Source organism: Pungitius pungitius, chromosome 21 (assembly GCF_949316345.1).
Source record: "Pungitius pungitius chromosome 21, fPunPun2.1, whole genome shotgun sequence".
NCBI classification, from domain to species: Eukaryota; Metazoa; Chordata; class Actinopteri; order Perciformes; family Gasterosteidae; genus Pungitius; species Pungitius pungitius.
This window is the reverse complement of record NC_084920.1, coordinates 10,627,926-10,649,305: the sequence shown is the minus strand read 5'-3', so window position 1 is coordinate 10,649,305 and position 21,380 is coordinate 10,627,926. Positions and strand designations below refer to the sequence as shown.

The window sequence follows — 21,380 nt, the reverse complement described above, 5'->3', positions numbered from 1 at the left end:
CCGGCGGGAAACAGGTTGTGCTTTAATGTCATTTTCCCTGATATTGCTGCTGATATTAACTGTGTGACTAAGTGGATGCTTTAGACACTATGTGATGAATTCGGTGAAAGGAAGTTGTTTATGCGGCGTGCGTGGTAGCGCGACAGTGACAAGTTGTTGCGTCAAACGGACAGAACTCAAAGCCGATAGCAGAGAGGCGCACCTGTTTTTTTATAGAATCGGGAACCAGGAATCGTTTATTGCCATAATATGTCAGACATACATTGAATTTGACTTGGCGGTTGGTGCATGACGGCATACGGTACGACAGACAATGTAGTGCGGGAATAAGATAAACTATAATAAAATATAATGAAATATATGCTATGGGTTAGTAATCTAAAGCTATCGGTTAGTTAAGTTAAAAAATTTCAATAAAAAAGAAAGTGCACCAGCTAACAGAAAGTGACAAGTGAAAGTGACAAAGTGTATGTACATGAAGAGAGTAAAGAGTGGAGGATCCTGGTGTAGGTTCCTGGGGAGTCCAGATGCTGGAGGACGAAGTGTAGGGCCATGTTGACAGCATCGTCTACAGACCTGTTGACTCCGTAGGCGAACTGCAGGGGGTCCAGGAGGGGGTTGGTGAGGGTCTTCGGGTGGGACAGGACTAGCCGTTTAAAAGACTTCATGACTACAGAGGTCAGTGCGACGGGACCTTAGTCCTTCAGTCCTGTGATCCTGGGCTTCTTGGGAACAGGGATGATGGTGGAGGCCTTGAAGCAGGCTGGAACATTGCATGTCTCCAGGGAGGTGTTGAAGATGGCAGTGAACACTGGAGACAGCTGGTCAGCACAACGCTTCAGGGTGTGGGGCGAGACGGAGTCCGGACAGGATGCTTTATGAGGATTCTGTCTTTTAAAAAGCCGGTTAACGTCTCTCTCCAGAATAGAGAGGGCAGCTGTCGCCTCTCAATCCGCCTCAGTTCTAATCATCCATCCTTCTTACCCACTGAGTGATCTGTGATCTGTTTTGCACACTGCGTCCATTTGTCTCCCACTCCCCCGCCACTACCCCCCCAACCCCACCCCATCAGCTGGGCAGATCAGTGGATTTGCATCTTGCAGACCCGATGGGGTGTTTATATTTCATTGTTAGCGATGGTTAGCAACAAAAAAATTCTAAATCAATGCCAAAACTAAGATTTCTGAACACATTGACGGCGTGGTTAATGAAAAAAAACAGTTTCGGGAGAGACAGCTGGGATTGTCCCAGGGTTTAGAGGTATCTCACCACACACCAACACAAATTGAAGTAAAAGGTTTTTGGTTTTCATGTCTCTGTTACTCAAAGCAATCCACTGACCTCTTACACTTTTCATTGCAACTATGGACTATTTCCTTGTTGGAGGGATGTTTATTGGTAAAAGAGACATGGAAACAAAAAATCGAGGACCGGTAATGAAATCTTTTTATGCCCACATTTACCACACAGACTCTGTATAAAGAGGTGGACGTAGGAGTAACCGATTTGTTTTTCGGGACTGCAGTTTTGAAGCAAATGAACTATTCTCTGCAACTCCTGTGACTATAAAAGAAGTCTCATTTAACATAAGAAAATGACCCTACTTCTCCACCCAACTTCAATCTTTTCATCTAAATCTTACAATACACAATCCATGTGTGGAAGACACTCGTTTTAGTCGTCATCATCTTGGATTGGTCGCCATCTTTGACTTTGCCCATCGTTATCCTGCTTTTTTACAACCAATGAACAAAAAGTGACCTCGTTTGGACTGTGGAGGGGTGAAGTAGATTTGCCATACACTGGTACTTACCTGTCAATCATAAGGTAGCACCGCCCTAAGGTACATCCAGCTTTATGGTCTATATTGCTATAAACCAGGAGACCAGGTAAAAGTTAGGTGAGGCTAGGTTTGGAAAGGAGGGCCTGTGAGCGAGGGAGGTGGCTCAGTATTACTGCAGACTTTGAAATGGAGGAGTGAGCCTGAGGGTTCCCTTACTTGAAACCCCCCCCCTGGTTTTTGTTTGTAATGTGGGTGAAGAAACCCTTTAATAATCAGAAAGTTTGAAACATCTCCATCATATGGTATTAGGACTTTTCTTTTGTTGGATTATTTCATGTCATTATCCCTTACTGAGAATGGAAGCTACCGTCTGAACACAAGGCTTTATAATCCAAGACCCCGTTTGACACTTTAGAAAGCGACTAGTTCCTCTGTTTGACCAAACTGAGTTTGACAGGTGCAGTAATTGAGTCATTTCCTGTGGAAGCCGCTTCATGATTGATTGATTTGGATCGGTACAATTGCCCGCTTGTAGATAATATCATAATTCCAGCTGCCTCACATTGCCATCGATTCGCCTCCTCATTGCTATGCAGATGGCTTGCTGACTTTAGAAGTTTAATAGAGAGGAAAGCATATGAAAGATGGTGCGGAAACTTTGCAGTGAAGGCTGCAGTAAAGCTCTAAAGAGTAATCCGTCTTGCCATGCATGAAAAACACTATTAAATCTGTTCAAGTCGAAGTCTTATAAATGTGTTATTTTAAGAAACCCGCGAATCAACAAGTTTTTGGGATACAAATAAAGAGTGGGCCCTGTTTTTATGACCCTTGAGAGAAAACACTGAAATCAACCTCGTGAAATGTTCGTTAGCGGGGTGCTAATTTGGCAGAATTGGGAGTGGACGGACCTCAGGAAATGTTCCTGACTGCAAAATGATTCCCAAGGTTGAATTTGTTTCTGTGTCTCGTGCAGTTGATGCAACTCCTCAATCAGACAGAGCGGGAGAGGGGGGGGGAGAAGGTTATTTCAAAGTGCAGATTAAGTAAAAAGGCTGCCACACTACATAAGCTGCAAACCGTACACACCTCATCAGTCCTTCATCGCACCTCTTTCATCACCATCCGACTGCCGGCACAAGGAGACTGAACGAATGTCATTCCATGTACGAAACAGAAATTGAAAAAAAGCACAGAGGGGCACGAGTGATGAAAGGAAAGCCAAAGATAAGGGCAAATTAATAGTTATGTCATTATCTCACACTGTGAGTTACAACTGGCCAGTTCCTCTTTGTCTCCTTGCTCCTATCTGTGGAGCGGATTTGGTGCTCGTTCCTCATCATAGACCAGTCCGGTGAGGAATCTACAGGCGCTGGGGTAGAACCGCTGCCGAGTCCCGCTGAGGAGCTTTGTTTAAACAGCGTCGCGCTGTATTACCCAACTTAATGGAGACTCCATTCCAGGCCCAACCCTAAGCAGCTCATGTATTTAAATTGGGTTATCTGCGCCTCAATGTCGGGCATAGGGCAGCAAGCCGGGACCCGAATGAAAGTCGGTCGGAAAAGAAAATGGGACTCAAACCTGGGAGAATTTGACCTCGGGTGAAGAGCAAATCTCATTTACAGGGCTGTTAGCTCAATGTGTTAGTTAAATAACGTGTGAGAATGAGGAACGGGTGGCTTTGTGGGTCCAAGAGAACCAGCAAACAGGAAAAATGGAGTTGTAGATATAATTATGAAAGCAATAGAGTGCTGCAGGTATAACATATTTTTGTAGGATCAAGTCATGGTTTTTCCATTGGATAAGTGAAGAGAATTGGCTTTAGTTTATGATATTTTCTAGTTTGTTTCAACTTTTCACTGTCGAAGTTAATGCCAGCTGCCAGCTGATTACTAACTGTGAGCTAGATTGCGTTATAAAGTTCTTGGGTAGTCATCTCATTTAGCCACTTCTTAGCACCCGCCAATGACACAAAAACAATTTGTGAGAAAATGACTCTTTGACTTAGCATTCATGTACTTTCGGTTCCTATGTCTCTTACTCTTTTTCCAATCGCTAAAGCATTTTTTTATACCGAGAATTAGTTAGACCGTGATGCTTCAAAAGGGAAGAAATATAATTGAATATTAATAATACTTATTTTATGACCATGTTTTATGCACCATATAATCATTCTGCATGGGATGGACACCATGGGGAAGTTGGCAGAATGAGTATCACAAAGATTGTTTGTTAGCTTCCTACATATCCATGAGTTGGCCTCATATGACACCATGGCAATGTGTTTAAAAGGTTGTTGTTTTGAGTGGGTGTCAGTGGACTTACTGCCAGCCCACAGGTCCAACAGATCACCGGCATAGCTCCCACTAGTCCAGGTGTTTAGGTCACCTCTTGCTGCTTGGATGGGCCTTTTGGAGCCGAGTGATGCAGGAAGCCTCTTCATGCTTCCGTGTGTGGGTACAACCATATGATGCAGTGTTTAACCTGCTCGTTACAGATTCAAATGTGCTCATTCATTTTCTGTCAGCCTTGGTAAATATATGGTTGAAGAGGGACAAGTTTCAGAGCTTGTACAACTAAACTATTTAACCATCATACCTAATTTATATAAAGTCTTTCTGTTGCCTCACCAGGATTTGTTTTGTTTCAATTCAAACATATATTGCATGGTTAAAATTGCAGCAGAGGTACATTTTGATGATAGCAAAAGACACATTTGAGTTTATATGCATCATGTATAAAGCACATTCATTTCACTTTAAATAGGGAGAGCACTACGGTTGTAGTACTAGCTATCAATATAGGTTGACAGATCTAGATCTGCAATCTAGTCTCTTTGTAATGGAGAAAATGCAGATATTGCTGCAGCTGGTATCTCCAAAACTAGACAAGTAGTTTTGCAAATGATCATAAAACTCAAGGTGATACGATCACACGATCCGAGTCATGGATTGGATCAGCTGAAAAGAAATAAGCGAGCAAATCTAACTGTTAGAGATCCCCAATCACGTTTGTTTTAGTGCTGATACTAATTGCAGATCATTGATGATCCATATAAGCAGATACACATCCCTTTGTCATTTGATTACAGCAGCTGGTATACAAGGCTCCAGAGTTTTTTCATTTTTATATTTCAACTGATCTGTTAGTTAAAAAAATCGAAATCTTGTGCTTTAAATTTGCTTTAATGAGGCGTTTTTTCTCTTCAAAAAAACACATTTGTATTTCATGGATTAAAACAAAACTGTATTATTTGTTTAAATGATCTATTAAAAACTGCCTAGGGCTAGCGGTAAAAGCTCCTAATTCATCTCTAATATCTATTGATGTTAAAAACACTTTAAAACAAACACTTGGATTATTCCTGAATACGTTGTAAAGTACCTCCCTTCAATTTAAACACATAACGACTTTTTTTACAACGTAACATCAATGAGCGGTTGGAAAAGCATACATGCAGATTTTTCAGAACATTGGCTCATAACCGTTGAAGTGGGTAATTGATCTCCGACCTGTTTTTTTCTCCTCCTGCTCCTCATCGCAATTACCCCTCGTTGTGTTGTCAGGAAACTTCCAGAGACACTAAAGCTGCTATTTACTGACCTCCCAGAGCGTTTTGACTACCATTGATCCGTCTGCGTTTAAAGCCGCCGGTGTCTGCAGGAGCACTCTGTAAAAAGTCTTCAGACACCTCCGCCAGCCGCCCCAGACTCACTACGCTGTTCTGCCTCCGTCAGCGGAATGGGGAACGTAGGATCTTTGCATCTCTCAGGGCCCGCCATGCAGTGCCCAGCTTGTGCATTCCTCTTCAGTGGCAGAGGTTTTATCAACAGTGAGACGTAACGTGTATTTCACGTGGTTGGTTTTTTAAGTGACTAAAAAAAAAAACTGATGTATTAAGGAGCTGAGGTGAATCACAAATCACCTTTGGGCACCCGTGAGCAATGTGTGCACCTCTTCCCCCATCCGGCAGGTGTATGCACAGAGTAGACGCCGTCAGCTACGGCAATGTAAATGGAAGGAGCGCAGGCATCAGCAACTTCCTGCACTGCAGGTACCCAGCTGCTCTGCACACACACACTGTGCAATAATTCTCCAAGATGCCACGCTGGGAGCTTAAACGCACAAGCACAGCGGCGGACAGGGGAGCATATATCCTGTAAAGATGAAGGGGAGAACGGGCGGACGAGGCGAACCAGATCTAATCGTGTATTTTCCTCGGTAATCTCCTTTGTCCTGCGTCGGGCTCGGGCGGCGACATATTTATGTGACTTCTATCGCAATTTGTAATCCTCTCCGCACATAGTGAAGGTATCAAAACAAGGAAATGCTATTAGGCAAAGATGCCCGCGGCGAGATAGAAAGCAGGCCATCAGCATATCCCTCCTCACCTCCCCTGATGTTGTCTTTGAGAGAAATATTGCACCGCTCTGAGTCACACGGCTGCTTTCCACTGAATGCTGAATCGCAGTTGGACAGACAAATGCTAACGGGAACAAGAAAAGGGATCATAAGTAAAGGTTATGAATATTTGGAACATGAATTACTTCCATCTAATGACATAGTCGACTCCCCCGTGTCTATTTGGTTGTCTACTTTCAGCCCAACTTTTTCAAGCGGGTGATGAAAGTCTTCATAATCAAAGATATATATATACATTCTTTATCTCACTACGACCATGAAAATAGTCGCATGATGTCCCCCCCCTTTGGATGGCTGAAGTCTGGAGTTTTGGGGGGGGTTACAGTCGCCATCTAAGCCTTTTGAGAGCAATGGATAATCGGAGCGGGTAATGGGAGCGACCTATTAATCACAAGGTAGCCCCGCCCTAAAGCATACACTCAACACTGACCATTATGAGATGCCAATCAAAGTGACTTAATCATGGAAAAGGAAGTACCAGCTGGGTGTTACTCCCATAGAAAACGGTGTCCCTCAGGGCACAATTCACTACAGCAAGAATACACACCCACAAACAAACAGAGAGGACAATTCCTGTATTTGGTTAGAGTTTTTTTTATGTTGAGAGGTTTGGTCACCATGAATTCAACTTGATAAGACAATCTTTAAAAGCTATTAAGCTAAAAAAGGAAACTGACTAAGGTAAAAATAGTACATTGAGAAACTGACCGAGAAGGAGATGAGGATAGAAAAACTAAAACCAGATTTTAACATTTGATGTCATTCTATCTATGTTCCTGTTTCACAAAGAGCCATTGCAGTGGTTTGTGAGTGAACAAGGTCGCTCTTCCTTTCAGTAAATATTCCACATTATGCCACGTTCAGTACGTTTTTGTAAACCGCCAGCTTCGGGACAGACTTCGGCATCATCACAGACGTGACGTAGACGTAAAAACAGCACACACCGGATGCTGGCTAGCTCAGCTAGCTTGAAAAACCAAAAGATGTAGCAAATTTGCCGCAGTGCCACCGCGGAAGCAACGCAGCGGACCGGCAAAGCGCCTGCTATCAGTCAGGAGCGTGTGAAAAAATGACGTCCTCCGCGCGTGCGTGTGCTGTGGAGGCTAGTGGCGTTGGCGCTGGCTGGGTGATTGACAGCCGGTGGTGTTTGAGGATTTCTAAAGGAGGTCTGCTGACTTCACTGCAGGGTTTGCTGCGAAGCACAATTTTCTTTTTTTCTTCAATTTGTCTCTGTGTGTGGCTCGTTAGGAAAAACCCACCATGCCTCAACTCTATTTATTCCGCCACTCTCTTTCCCTTAACCTCCACTCGGCTGCTTCTGCTTTGATGGCCTCTGCCTTCTCTTATAGCCTCCTCTGACGTCAACCATCTCCCCTGTGCGCTCAGCTTCTTTCCCTCATCTTCTCTTTTCTCTTCTCAAACTCTGCAGCCATTCCGTCCATCTTGTTGCAATGGTGACTCCCTCCAAACATGTCTTCCTTCTCCTCTCAGTCCTCCTTCACACACAGTATTTGCTTGCAACTCATTCTTTGATTTTGTCCTACACTTTCTCACTCATTTTGCTGATGTCTTTACTCTCCCCTCCACTCGTGTCTTCGGCTTATTTTCTTCTCCCACTTCATTCTATAAAGTGTCCCGTTTTCCTCCTCTCCCCCAGTTAGATGTCTGTTCCCTTCTCTCGTCCGCCTGCTGTCAGTCAGTGGAGGGTAAATACAGGTCCATCCCGTCTGAACCCCATCCATCACACTGTCACTTAATACCCGCAGCTGTCACTGTGTGTACACAAGTGTGTTTTTTTTTTGCAAGTGTTTATGTGGACGAGTTGATGGTGCCAAGTGGAGTGTATGTTGGTGTGTGTGTGGGGAGGGGTTCCAAAAAAAACATCTAAAATTGCCTAAAAATGTAAATGCCCTAAATAGTGTCAAGCAGTGGCGGCTGTCCCATAGAGGGCCATGGGGCCTTGCCCCACTTTGAGCCATTATTTATATATATATAAATATATATAATAATAATAATATTGTTATTATTGTTATTATTATTATATTATTATATTATCTATATATATTTATACTATGATAGTATGTACTGAATATATATACATATATATATATGCATATATATATATATATATATATATATATATATATATAAATTACTAAAATACTGAATGTTATGAATGAGATATCATGTTAAATTGGGAAATAATTGATACATATTTAACTGCACAATGATAAAGTGCAATCTCTGCTGCAATTAAAACTCGTAAAAAATTAGAACTCGTAAAAAAAATAGGAATAGCTAATCACAGCCAAATTCTGGCCTCTTTTCAAAAGGTCCCTGCAAGTTTTTATCTAGCTTCTTACTATTTTGTTTCATTCCCATTCTCAAAGACTTTCCTCCTGTATAAGAAATGAGTGTTCAATGATTGTATTTCTAAAATGTACTTATTGTAGTGAGAAGGGTTTGTGTGCCACAAACTTCCTTTGAGCCTGAGCATGCTTAGCGTGAGCAAACCTTCTTTCTGTTTGGCAGAAAAGCAACAACGCAAGAGACACCGAGAAATGGGTTCAAGAGGAAACGGTTGTTCTGTGACAAGAGATACTGGAGCTCTTGTAACATGACAACAGGAGGTGGCAGGTGCAACAACAGACTGAGTGAATGGAAGAATTTCACTGCCTGCTTTTTTTTGGGGGATGAATATTATATATATTTTGCCCCTTTTTCCTCTCTCCTACTTTCTTCCGCCATGCGATGGACTGGATTCCATTGTGTTGCCGCTGTTTGAGTGATGCAAGTTTTTGGGTAGCTGCGGTTCCGGTGATTTTCAGCCGATGTCAATGATTGCATTTTTTGAAGTTTTAAATGCATTTTTCATTGCAGGAGACGGTGCCTTAACGCAGGCAAGTCCCACAAAAGGGTGGAGCAAAGAATATATGTCCAACGGCAATATATATTTATATTTTTTAGGAATGTTTCATTTAGAATTTACCAATGTTTTACCAATTTTATACACTTTTTATAGGATCCACCAATGATAACCTTTTTATTTTATGAGACATTGTATAGGGGAAAATAAAAGACGAGTAGTTCTATTTTATCAAGTAAAATGTACTCATGGTGATGGTGTTACTAACTTAACGGTATTAGAATTGTAAACGTTTATTTTTCATGACTGTTTTTATTCCTTTCATTTTTTTTTTTACGTTGCTCTTGTGTATTTTGACATAAAGCTTTTATTGAAATATGTATTTGTACAAATAAGAAAAACAATTGAGCTGAACAAGAAAAGAAAAAACCCTATCTCATTTCAAAATCCAGTGTTAAGCGGCTGGCTTGGGTGCACTCAAAACAAGCTGGTCATATGTAATATTGAATATCCATTTTCTTTCCATAAATTTGCTGGAGGGTAAATGGTGCGACTCAAAGGCCCCCCCGACCAGTGGTGTCTATGCCTTTAATTTGTTTTCGGTTAGCAATTGTCAAAGAGAAAAGCTCAGCACCCGCCATGCTGCCTGCCAATTAGCATCTTCCATTGATTCATAGAAGATTTTAGCTGGTGTGTTCAGCACGAATGTGTCTAATATATTAGGGGAAAAATATATATATAACCACCCCACACAACCGCAGGCATAAATTCAGGAGGACTGGAGGCCTTTCCTATCTCCCTGTGGGTACGCCATCAGTTGATCGGGGGCGGGCTCATTGAGAACTGGCCAATGAGACATGGGCCTTGTTTCCCTAAAGCCATCGCATCGGTGCTGTCTAACGTTAAAAGCGGTTCTCCTTTCTGTTGCTTTCAATTGTAATTTCAAAAAGCACCAGAGGCAAAACGTTTAATTAGCTGTTCCAATGGTAAAAACCATAAACAATTCATAAGCAAGCTAACATAAAACTGGAGCCACTTTCTTGATCGCAGCAAGCAAATGTGTCCATCAAACAAGTAAGGAGGAGAAAACACTGGATTAAACTCAAATCTGGGAGATGACAAGCTGTGACTAAAATGCTATGACGGGGGATTGGAAATGGAAAGCGTCGGATGTGGAGATGCACGATAAGGTCTATCTAAGGGATAAGATTGGATTGGATGCACTCATGTTGGTGACATCACTCCACACAAACAGGTTTTCTTCATCACTTGCAAATCAGCTCTATCTCAGCTCTTTCTTGGCTTTGGAGAGTTGTACATTACCAATCGTCAGAATGAATGGTCAGATTGTTGTTCCCCTACAGCACGGGTGTCCAACCCGTATCAGATTCAGGCCAGATGCTGCCCACAATGGGCCAGACCATTAAATTCATAGGGAGGGGTGGAGCTGACTAAACTGTGTGTTTTACAATCTCAATCTAAACCTAATTAAGTAGTTTTGTTGGCCAAACCAAACTGGTTTGCATTACTGGCTTGGTGGAAAAATATTTTTTTCTAAATGAGTCCACAGGAGATATGAGAAACCAGTTCATATGCATATTTGTTATTTTATTTTATTTCATTTACAGTACCAACATTGTTTAAAGGGTGGAGGCATAGTCTCCTATTGGAAGAAAACGGATCGCTATAATAGCAAAGTCATCGGGCGGGCTGTCCAGACTATGGCCGTCCAGTGCGGCCAGCTGGACCTCTATCATATGGGGAGGCTGTGGCTGAAGGGCCCACCTAGTGTTTGAAGGACAGAGCCATTCCACTGATACCCAATTAGCTCCTTGAAAGCCTCCTTGTGTCAGTCTGTGTGAGCACTCACCGCTCAACGCCGTGCACACGCCCTGTCTGTAAGCTTTCACCCCGCTCCCTCTCTCCTCCTCCTCCTCCTCCTCCTCAGCTCTGTCCTGTGCCCCGCGTAAGGCAATTCTGCGACGATGCCCCATTACATCTACCCAACCGGGATAACAACCTAACAAATGGGACAAAAAATAACGGAAACTCTCTCTCTCTCTTTTGCCCCAAAATTCTGTTGGAACCAGTTCTTCCTTCGTCCCTCATGAGTCCAACTCCCGTTTAGAAGCATTACGGTTACATCCCTTTAATCGAGCTATTGAAAGGATGCGGGGTATAAAGATCAACATTCCGCAAATTGCAATATGCAGGACATAACCCAGACAAGACTGTGGTATTAAGAGAATGAGAGAGTTTGGGTATTATATTTTATGGCACGGAAGAGCATGAAATTGTAACCCCCCCCCCCCCCCCTCTTCTCCCTTCTAACATTTACAGCATCAAGAGCCCTCCCTGGTATCTTGTCATCTCCATGCAAGTCAGATCCACTTCTCCCACACTGCACATCACAACCGCACACAGCCCGAGGCACTCGTTCTGTTTGGCCCAGGCCGCACTGAGGCGGTTCATAAAGAAACTCATCAAAGGCGGAGGTCGGCTTTACTGATTTTGTAGCCAGAAACGCGTTGTTCCGATAATCTCTGTAATTGACAAGGAGCTAAAGAGAGACCGGGTTTTGTTTTTGTACCAAACTAAAAATACTGGCCTCGCAACACACATTTGGTAGTACCAATCGGGAATGAAAACATAAAATACCCTGCTGGGTATTGAAAGCCTGCATCCAAAGCTTTGCTTTGATTTGCTTTGATTTTCTCATTCCATCCGTCATTTTCGCTAAGTGTCCCGCTTTATTCCCCAAATCGTTTCTCTGTAAAGCAGAAAGAACTGCTAAAAGTAACTGAACAACAACAATGAAAGACAAATGAAACGAATAATGTAATCTCTTAATCTGTTCCCATCCTCCCGCGTGCATCAGTGTTCCCATCCTCCAGAGCCCTTTTCTCACCTCGTGCCCACGTAGTAGAAACCAAAGCATCTCAGCTGAGAGAAACCAAAGCAAAAACAACACTGCCCTTCATCACGCTATTAATTGCTCCCAGCAGCTTTCTTCTGGGGGGGGGGGGCATAAACAGGCTTTGTTGGACAACGTTCCTACGTTCATGTGGAGGCAATCCTTTCCTCATATTTGGAATGAAAGTCAAATGAGGCGTAATCTATTTCCACCTATTCTGTGTGTATTGGGTGGAAAAGATCATGCTTCGTTTGACTCACACTGATCCTGACGGATCGTTCCCAGAACTGATCCTGTAAATCTACTGAGGCACTGTGCAGTCGGACGTGTAACACGCATGCAATGCACTACTTTTAAAATACCCAGATTAGCTTTAATTCCTGTCTGATTCCATTTTCTTTCAGAATTATTGTTGAACATTTACATTTATGAAGTGCTAGTAGCCGGCTAATGTCATGAACAGACGAAAATATTTCAATACATTTCCTTGAATAACCGGAGCATTAAAATGGCATCTTATTAGCCGGCTTAATTGGATGCTCTGCTTTCTGCATTCTATTTTCAGTCCCGTGACATTATGATAGGCTCACAGAGACTTTCTGAACACAGCAGGTGCTGAAGTTGCGCTGTTAATTAAAGTTCCGACGGCTCATAGAAGTGTTCCTCAGTTATAGACCAACCAGCTCATGAATAAAGCAAATCACGTATGTGACAAATGAACAATGAAGGGCGAGGCCCAGGACTGGAATCCGATGGCTCTGCTGGACGTGTAGCAACCAGCAGGCGAGAGCAAAGAGGACAGAAAGTAATGCTGCATTTCATTGTCACGTCGGAGTATTCCAAAAAAAAGCTCATTTTCCCGTAGTGACGCTTGTGAGTGGGAAAGTCTTAAAATAACTAGTTCTTAACCTCCGCTGCAAACGGTTCCCCCGCTGAAGAGAATGGGCCATTACAGGTTGAAAGAAGTTCTCCGACAGCACTACTGTACCGAGGCTGGGTGACTCTTTACAATCATATTAGTGCCTTTCCCAGCGAGGGAGCAGCATTAGTTTCTTTTCAATTTCCTCAATATCACCCCGGCTGCCGATCAGACCTACGTTAAGAACCCCACTATAGCTGTCAGCACTGATGGGTTTTCTTAATGGGAAACAGCTGAGGTGTAAATGAGGAAAAGTCAGATGACACTCGCTGCAGTGGAGCGGCTGCTCTAAGGGAGTCAAATCTCCCTCTGAAATGGCCATTTCTCATGTGCACCTGACCGAAGTCACTGACTGAACTGCGAGTAACCCAGCGGTGTTTATCCCAAAAGACTCAACTGGGAGTCAATGGGGAAACTATTTCATCAGCTGAATTAACTTTTTCGAAGCGTGCTTCCTGAGAATTGAGGGGGGACAGTTGAACAACAAATAGCTTCAACCGTGACTCCATCCTTCCTACAAAATTTTTAATTTTCATTCATTTTAACTTGCTGGAGTTCATTGGAAGCGATGGCCCTGCGATTCGTTGCATAGCTTCTGAATTTGGGCGGCAAACTTCGGTTGTGTCAAGTGAAGGTGATTATTTAAGTGTCTCGAAACTTGCTTTTATTCTACTGACCAGCATCGAGTGACAACTTCATGTGTAAGAAGAAGAAGTCAGATTGTATAGAGGTCTACAACAAAAAGACTCTTCTCGCTTTATTCCCGCAATAAACACTGTAAACATTCACGGTCTTTAGTTTCAGTTCTTTAATAGAGCATGATTTTGTAAATTATAGTTTCAGGTTTAATGTAATTGATGGATCGGTTATACTACGAGAGGCATATATGGGGTATGCTTGCACTCCTCACTATTCCAAATTTGGAAACTTGTGTTTATTGGTTGCAAAAGGTCCAGATGGCGGAGGCAAAATCTCAGTACTCAAGGCTTCATGACAGCAGGCCACAAACTAATGGGTGACGTCACAATGACTACGTCCCTTTCTTCCCCACAGTCTCTGGGTGGAGCAGGGTTCCCACTGAATGTTAATGGCACGTTGCAGGACAAAAGTTGGAGAATCTTTGGATTGATCAAACTCCTTCCTTCTTACCTCCCGTCACCCTCAAAGTTAACCTTGATTTCTTCGAGAGGCAGAAAGTCCTCTGCTCATATTCCCCCTAACCCTTCTACCGCTGTGTGCGATACATTTTGTCCTCATAGGCGTAGACACACTCCTACGCACCGCCACCTGTGGGCTTTTTCAAAAATCTCAGGGGAAATAATTGGCATGACGCGCAGATGAACGACAGGGTGGGAATATTTGGTGAAGGAACGGCGAGCTGCACTCAATCAACCGGTAAGCAGAGATCACCATCTGCGTGGGAAGTGGGGCGAAAGGCGCCATGTCAGAATGAGAACACAACCACGACGGCAAGGTGGCGCCGATGACATCTTGAAAAACTCAATGTGCCCCCGGACTTTCGGGAGTGAGCACGCTGCGAGGTAACGTGTGTGTGTGTGTGTGTGTGTGCCGCGTTGCGTTTAGGGGCTTACCTGGGACGAAGCTGCCTTGAACCACCTCCTTGTAAGCCCACCATGGCGGATTTGGCTGGGCTGTGGGGTCGGGGGGAGAAGAAACACAGGGACATGGCACATCAATCACTGGGATCAGGAGTTGCTTTTCCACCCCACCTTCTCGGCAAGAGGTCTCGGCAAGAGACGGGACTTAAGGAGATGGCTTTCAGATGGAAGTCAATCTCTCACCACACGCACACACACACACACACACGCATTCTCCACCCCACGATGCGGTGTCTCGGCGGGGCATTGGTGTGAATGCATGCGCTCATGTCGTGCGAGCTTTGGGAAAAAAAGCCTGAGATCAGAGCAAAGGTTGTGCGGTATAATTGAGGTGATGAAGTAAAAGGTCTCAGTTCAGGGAAAGAGTTGCGATCGAGAATTACTCGTTCAGCCTTTTGGATATTGCTTTTTTTTTTTTTTTTCTTCAAACGCCTGTACTTTTTTTCTCTCTCTTGTTCATTTTGACAAACGTGCGGCGTGGGGCTTAAGCAAGGGCTCGAGGGGGTTCGCCCCACTCGCTGTTCTTTAATGGAAGTCGAAGCCGGCCCTGAAGAACCCCCCCCCCCCCAATCTCAAATCCCTGCAAAGAGCCCTGCCTCAGTAACACTGGAGAGCATGGTCCAATCTCACAGGGTCGGGACCGGCCACGAAAACAGCTGCTTTTGGAAAATCTCCCATGCGTAGAATGAAAAATTGCATCGTTTTTTTTTAACATTCTCCAAATGACCAAGCTCTCTCTTTCTTTTTGTATTGGAAATAAACTCAAAGTAAAAGGCGTCTGTTTCAATGGCGTGCGCCTAAATCAATGCATTAGCCAACCAAGCAGCAGCAGCAGCAGCGAGTGGGACTTTCCCAATCATTAAAAGGGCGGCTGGCCCACTGCCCGGCCCTGAGCCCTAGCTTCCACTTTAAATGAAACACAAGATGAAGCGTTTTCCTCCTTTGGATGAAGGAACAGAATGTGATCACAATACAATGTTAATAACGGCCAGGAGCAACGCCTCGAGACGGCGTGTGACTGGTAAAATAAATACATGTGACCGTTTCACAGCCTCCTTGAGTGGCGTTTTGAGTGACTTTCCCAAGTGCAAGGCCCGTAAGATGAACTCCTTTCAGGGCAAGTGCAGGTTGGCCTTTGCTATCATATAATGGGATCAGGTTTACATCTAAAACGATGTAATGTGCTGCTGCTGTAAGGGACAGCCGCTCAATTGGGTGGTAATGAATGAGCCGCTGATCGAGGGGCCGGTCTGCATTGGGAGCCTCTGGTGTCCTCCAAGCGTTTGCCTGAAGGGGCTCCGTGTGGCCAAGAGCTTGTGAGTGTGCCGTGAGGCTGTGGGAAGAGGGCCCCCCACCCCCCCCCCTCGAGAAGAACATTTTCACTAGGTGCCAAATCCGGAATCCTGTTTAGCTGCTAATTTGACCGGAGTCCCTTTAAAAAGGGGACAGTACCAAACTGTCTCTTTAAGGCCGGTGGGGGCTGCTTTTGTTCTCGTTTTCATGGGGCTCTCTTGAACACGGGAGCAGCCACTTCTATCTCGGAGATGTTGTTTGTACTACGCCCGTAAGGCTCCGTTTACATGCAGGTAAGCTCACTGCTGCGCGGCACGCCGGGACGGCGGTGCACCGCTTTGTTAAACCGGGCGGCGGTTTCATCTTGTTTCATGAGATAAGAGCTTGGCAGTACGAGGAATAATGAGGTGTTGGAGAGAACTGTAGAATATAGTGTTATGTGTGTGTGTGTGTGTGAAGGGGCGGTTAGAGAGAGCCCTTGGGATTCTAGCTGTTGTAAGTAATATAAAGGAGATTTCAAGCCTGTGGACATGATCCTCTTACAAGATACTGACAAATATACAGACCTCTGATACTCTTTGCGGCAAACCAGAGCCTACAATAACACAGCTGCCGTCCCTGACAAAGAAATTAAAAAAAGGCCTTTTCAGATTGATAAGGCCCCTTACTTCCTTATTTCAGTCTAATTGGACCGGGTGTTAAACAGTTTTATCACCATTAGCCTCAGACAAGTCACCGCTGAGATACCACAATGCGGAATTCTGCGAGGTAGATTGAGCCTCTCATCATCCCTGTGGGAAAACGGAGCTGTTGCGGCACTAATTGCAACAAAACGACATTGACAAATGTGTTAATGTATATTATTAGGCCATCGCAAATAAGAGAGAATGAAGGCAACCAAAAAAAAAGAAAAAGAAAACTGTATGGACTCCACACTGTGGCACGAACACGGAGACAAACGTGCAAAACGGCTATTAAGAATGGATTCATTTTTTTTATATATCATCGCTGCAAGCATTTAAAACTATATCCATTTAAATTATAACTTTTTAAAATATCCATTATTAGTTTCCTCATTCTTACACAAAAGAAGCATGTTTCTCACAACGCGTCTCTGTGGCCCAAAACACACCACCTGACATCAGCAGAAAGGAAGCTTCTCCAATCCATGAAGGGAGAAGCAGCCTGAGAAGCCGCACGCGCGTTTGATGGATCCCCATTTTTTTACATTTCATTGGATCCCCGAGCTGTTTAGATAGTCAGCACAGTGCAACACGGCGTGCTGTTTTAACTGTCAATTAAATTGCCTGTGTGAGGTAGAAGATGAGAGGATGCCGCTTGCTGATGAAGGATTATGAGCACTTTTTTTCAACTGTTTCAAGCGGTTGAAGGAATACGCTGAGCCCTGTAGGAAGCATTGACAGAAACTAACAAGGAGAGGAATTTCTGCCCAAAAACCTGACATGCAGATTTTAACCTTCTAGGTCAACGAGCAGTTTCTGGGCGGATTTCACTTTTGAACAATTTCTTTCTCTGTTCCTCTGTTGATTTCCCCTTTTTTTTCACTGGAACTCTGGGATCTGTGTGTGTGTGTGTGTATAATCTGCCATTAAACCAAGTAGAAGAGAAATAAAAGATGTGAACACATTGGTTTCAATTGGGTAACTTTCCTTTTACTTTCATTTCAGTTAATATCGACCACATTTGAATGCATCTGGATATAAAAATAATCTCAATATGTTTATTCAGGAGGAGTCATGTGACTGAAAAGATTGCCCCAGCCAATCTTATTTGGCAGAGACTTTGGATAATCGGCTCGGATTTCCAAAAGAGGCCGCAACCCCCCCTTGAGGCATGTGAACATATTATTATACATTAAGACAGTTCTGCGCAAAACGAATGGAGACAGAAACTATTAGAGCGGTTTAGGCGGTTTTTAGAGCGCATTTCTAAAAGGTGGTCTACCGTGTTGACGGGAAACTTTCAGCTCATTACATCATCACATCATCAAACGCTGCGCTTATCATGCAGGTTCCTGTGTGAGCTCGTCCCCTTGCAGCTTGTGTCCTGTGGTTTCTCTGGTGAAACCACGAATGGGTCCCCATGTCCGTCACCCGATGGCATCGTTGCCGTCATACAAACTGTTCTCCTCCGCTGTTGTCACACGCCATTTCAGCGTCAGATGTCATCGGACCCCTCCACCAGTGTCTGGACTCCAATTCATATCCGTGCATGTCTAATACATTATTAATATAAATCCTGGTTGAATTGCTCTCATACTCCACATTTCAAGCCCGGGACTTGTGTTTCTGTCCGCCTGTCACAATGTGTCTGTGACTTCTCTCGCAAACCCTAACTAAAATGTGTGGGAAGGGAGGAGGGGGTGGGTTTGAGGTATTGAACAAAAACTTGAAAAAATGTCGCTGCATTCAAGGAGTCTGGGAGTTGTGCGGTGAGCGAGGGCGGAAAGGTTCCTTGTTACCCGGGTGTCAAACTTCAGTAAGGTTTGAAGAGCTGATCCTTAACATGAACTCTTCTTAAAAAAGACTTTTCTCAGAGGGGAACATTACACATTCTACTCCGTCATATTCATTTAGCAGCTTTAGCTAGTTGATATTCGGTTAGTTATGGCTTTGTCTTCACCAGCCTTATTTCTTCTCTTCTCTTCCCATCTGCCATTATTTCCTTCCGTCTTAATGTTTTATCATAGTGTCACTTTTCCTTTTGTCTCAGGGTTTTTCTTTACTTGCATTAGATACATCAGCAATATCACATCTCCCCCCCCCATTACTTGTTGTATGTTGCACTTGATATTTTCTTTGGTTTTACACTTTGTTTCTCCCCCTCCAACGCCTCTCATCTCTTCCTTTTATCCGTCCCTAATTCTTTTTATCTTTCTGTGTTTCCTATTGTCATTCTTTGTTATTTCCCTTCCTCACATCAGTCCTAATTTGTAATTATTTTCCTCAGTTTCCCTCTCCCTTCCTTCCTTCATTAGGTCTTTTATTCATTTCTACCATTCGTTATTTTTTCTTTGAGGCTGTTGTTGTTGAACTCAAAGGGAAACCATGTAAACCCCACAAAACACAGATATTTGTCTTTGGCAGACGTCGACACCAAACTATTCTCCCTGAGCTAAGCTGCTGTAGGCCTAGACTGCCGGGGAGACACATCAAGCTCCTCTCCCTCCCTCCTTCTACAATAATCCACGTTTTATTAATGCCCATCACTAATTTGGCTTCTCTCCGGGAGCTGGTTGTGCTTTCTCGCCGAGCAGGTCTCCGTAGATCGTGGTTCCGTCTGCTCGCAATTATTTGAAATATTTTAATATCTGTTATAGGAATTGAATATATTGTACATCATTTTTTGGGGAGTTTTTTCTGTGCCGATGTGAGGGTTTTGAGACATAGGATGTGTACAGACTGTAAAGCCCTCTGAGGCAAATTTAGCATTTGCGATTTTGGGCAATACAAAATAAAATGAATTGAACAAAGTAATGGTGTTTTAGCAAAATCCAGTCTGATTGAATATGTAGGGCTGAAAATTCAATTATTATAAGAGTTGCCACCAAATTGAATTATCGGTTGGTTGTGTCGCGCGACTATTCAATAAGTCACAGAGATGTTTGGGTATTCAGAAATAAAAGTTGAGTTGAGCAGATCGTAGGTAGAGGAAACGTTGTTCTGACCCACAAGGCGGAGGCAGAGAAATCAGTGCGAGTAATGTGAGGGAGCATTTAAGACGAAACAAATCAAAGAAATGTGTTGATTATGAGATATGCAAAAGCAACATGACATGGCAGTGGAGCACGAGTGATGAGTCAGCGCCTAAACATAAACATGTTGGAGTTTAACAGCTGGCAAAGTCACTACAGCATCCTGCTGCTTTTTTCTCGTTCTCCAGCCAGAGAAGCTAGCATTAGCTCGTTAATAACAGTAAAGCGGGGGCGGGGGGGGGGTATAGTTTGCAAGACTTGAAATTTGTTTTCACCTTTTTGGCCCATTCATTTTTAACCTGTCATGTATTTATTCTGGGCTTTCTCCCGTTATTGATGAAGTTATTTTATAGCACTTGGTCGTTAAGCTGTGTTTAAGTATAAATGAACTTAACTTGCGCTTAAGACAATAATTGTAATCATTTAATGACTAAGATAAGTGAACATGGGTGTGAAAAAAAACCCGACATATTTGGCAGATGTAAAGCATCTGTGTGCAAGCAGGTGTTTTTTAACACCTCAGAGATGTTTAAAGAGCAACCTGCACTTTCTGAAGATTTTTTGCATTGTGAATTTGTCAGTTCTATTTTGAATGAAGGGTAATGTATGCCTTTTTTTTAATCCGAATAATCAATTAATTGAAAAAATAATTGATTAAACTAGCATTAGTTGCAGCCCTAAAAATAAAAACCGAAAACCTACTTTGAAGAGCATGTACCACTGCAACAAAACCAGGACGAGGCCCCTCCCATTTATGTTTATGTTTGCCGTGCTTTTATTTTGGAGCACGGAAAGGCTCATCTCGAGCCACGTGATGGATCTGGATGGGCCACAGCTTCTTAGTGACCCGAATCCTATTTAGCACAGCAAACTCCCAACCCAGCTGTCTGACTCCCCCCCCCCCCCCCCCCCCGCAACCGAACATAAAGCCAAAAGGGAGAGAGAGAGAGAGGGGCTCTGAATAAACATTTCATTTTAATATAATATCTAAACTCTCCCATTAATATTCATTAAAATCACAAGCAATTCTGAAGCCTGACCATGCAGAAAGAGAGGCAAGGGGGGACGAGATGGGGGGGGGGGGGGTACAGGATTGGTACAGGGACATTCTGAGATGGAGTCAACAGTGGGGGAAACGGGGAGAAGGGACGACGCAGTGGAAAAGACATGGAGGCGAAACTCCAGAGCGGCGATATGCGTCCACAAAGGAAGCCCGACCTTGCCAACAGCTGTGCTTACTGACTTATGACACATCTATCCCTCACCAAGCTCCCGTTGGAGCCTCTCTTTAACGGCCCTAGCTGCATGCGTGTGTAGGGGGGGCGGGGTGGGGGGGGGGGAGGAGGAAGGGGAGGGGGCCCGGCGAGTTCACTGGTAAGCCTGTTAGCCCGTTAGCGTGTTAGCTGTTGTGGCTGCAACTTTCCAACAAATGGTTTTCTGATCTTACGCTGACTTAAATCCCCGGTGTCTAGTTGTGTCCCCTGCGTTGCTCGTTCTCGTGTTTTCATGCTGCCCTAGATTGTGGGAATGCACAAGGTCATGTGATTGACATTCCTGTGATCGATCACATCTAAGAAGCTATTGCAGAAATGTTTAGATTTTCCCAGCATCAACGGTAAAGAGACTGTGCTTATAGAGGGCTTTTCTGGGCTTCCGCCTGGGCTTCTGCCTGGGCTTCCCCCCCCCCCCCCCCCAAAACCTCTTTAAACCGCATGTCATTATACACCCACTGACACACTGATGACAGGAGCAAAGATACACAGAGCAACCTGCCCACCAGGACGATAAATAACATTCATACTAATTAATAATGGTCAACCTTGCATGAGCAATTTGGGATAAAGTGCTTAGC

General features: G+C 43.8%; 1 protein-coding gene across 1 annotated transcript in view; it reads right to left on the bottom strand.

Annotated features, from left to right (window-relative positions):
- Positions 1-21,380, bottom strand: part of ca10a (carbonic anhydrase Xa) — a 142,408-nt gene that overhangs the window by 108,644 nt on the left and 12,384 nt on the right. The window contains exon 2 of the mRNA XM_037464001.2: positions 14,494-14,553. Within this exon, the coding sequence (XP_037319898.2) occupies positions 14,494-14,553 (60 nt within the window). The remainder of the gene's footprint in view (positions 1-14,493; positions 14,554-21,380) is intronic.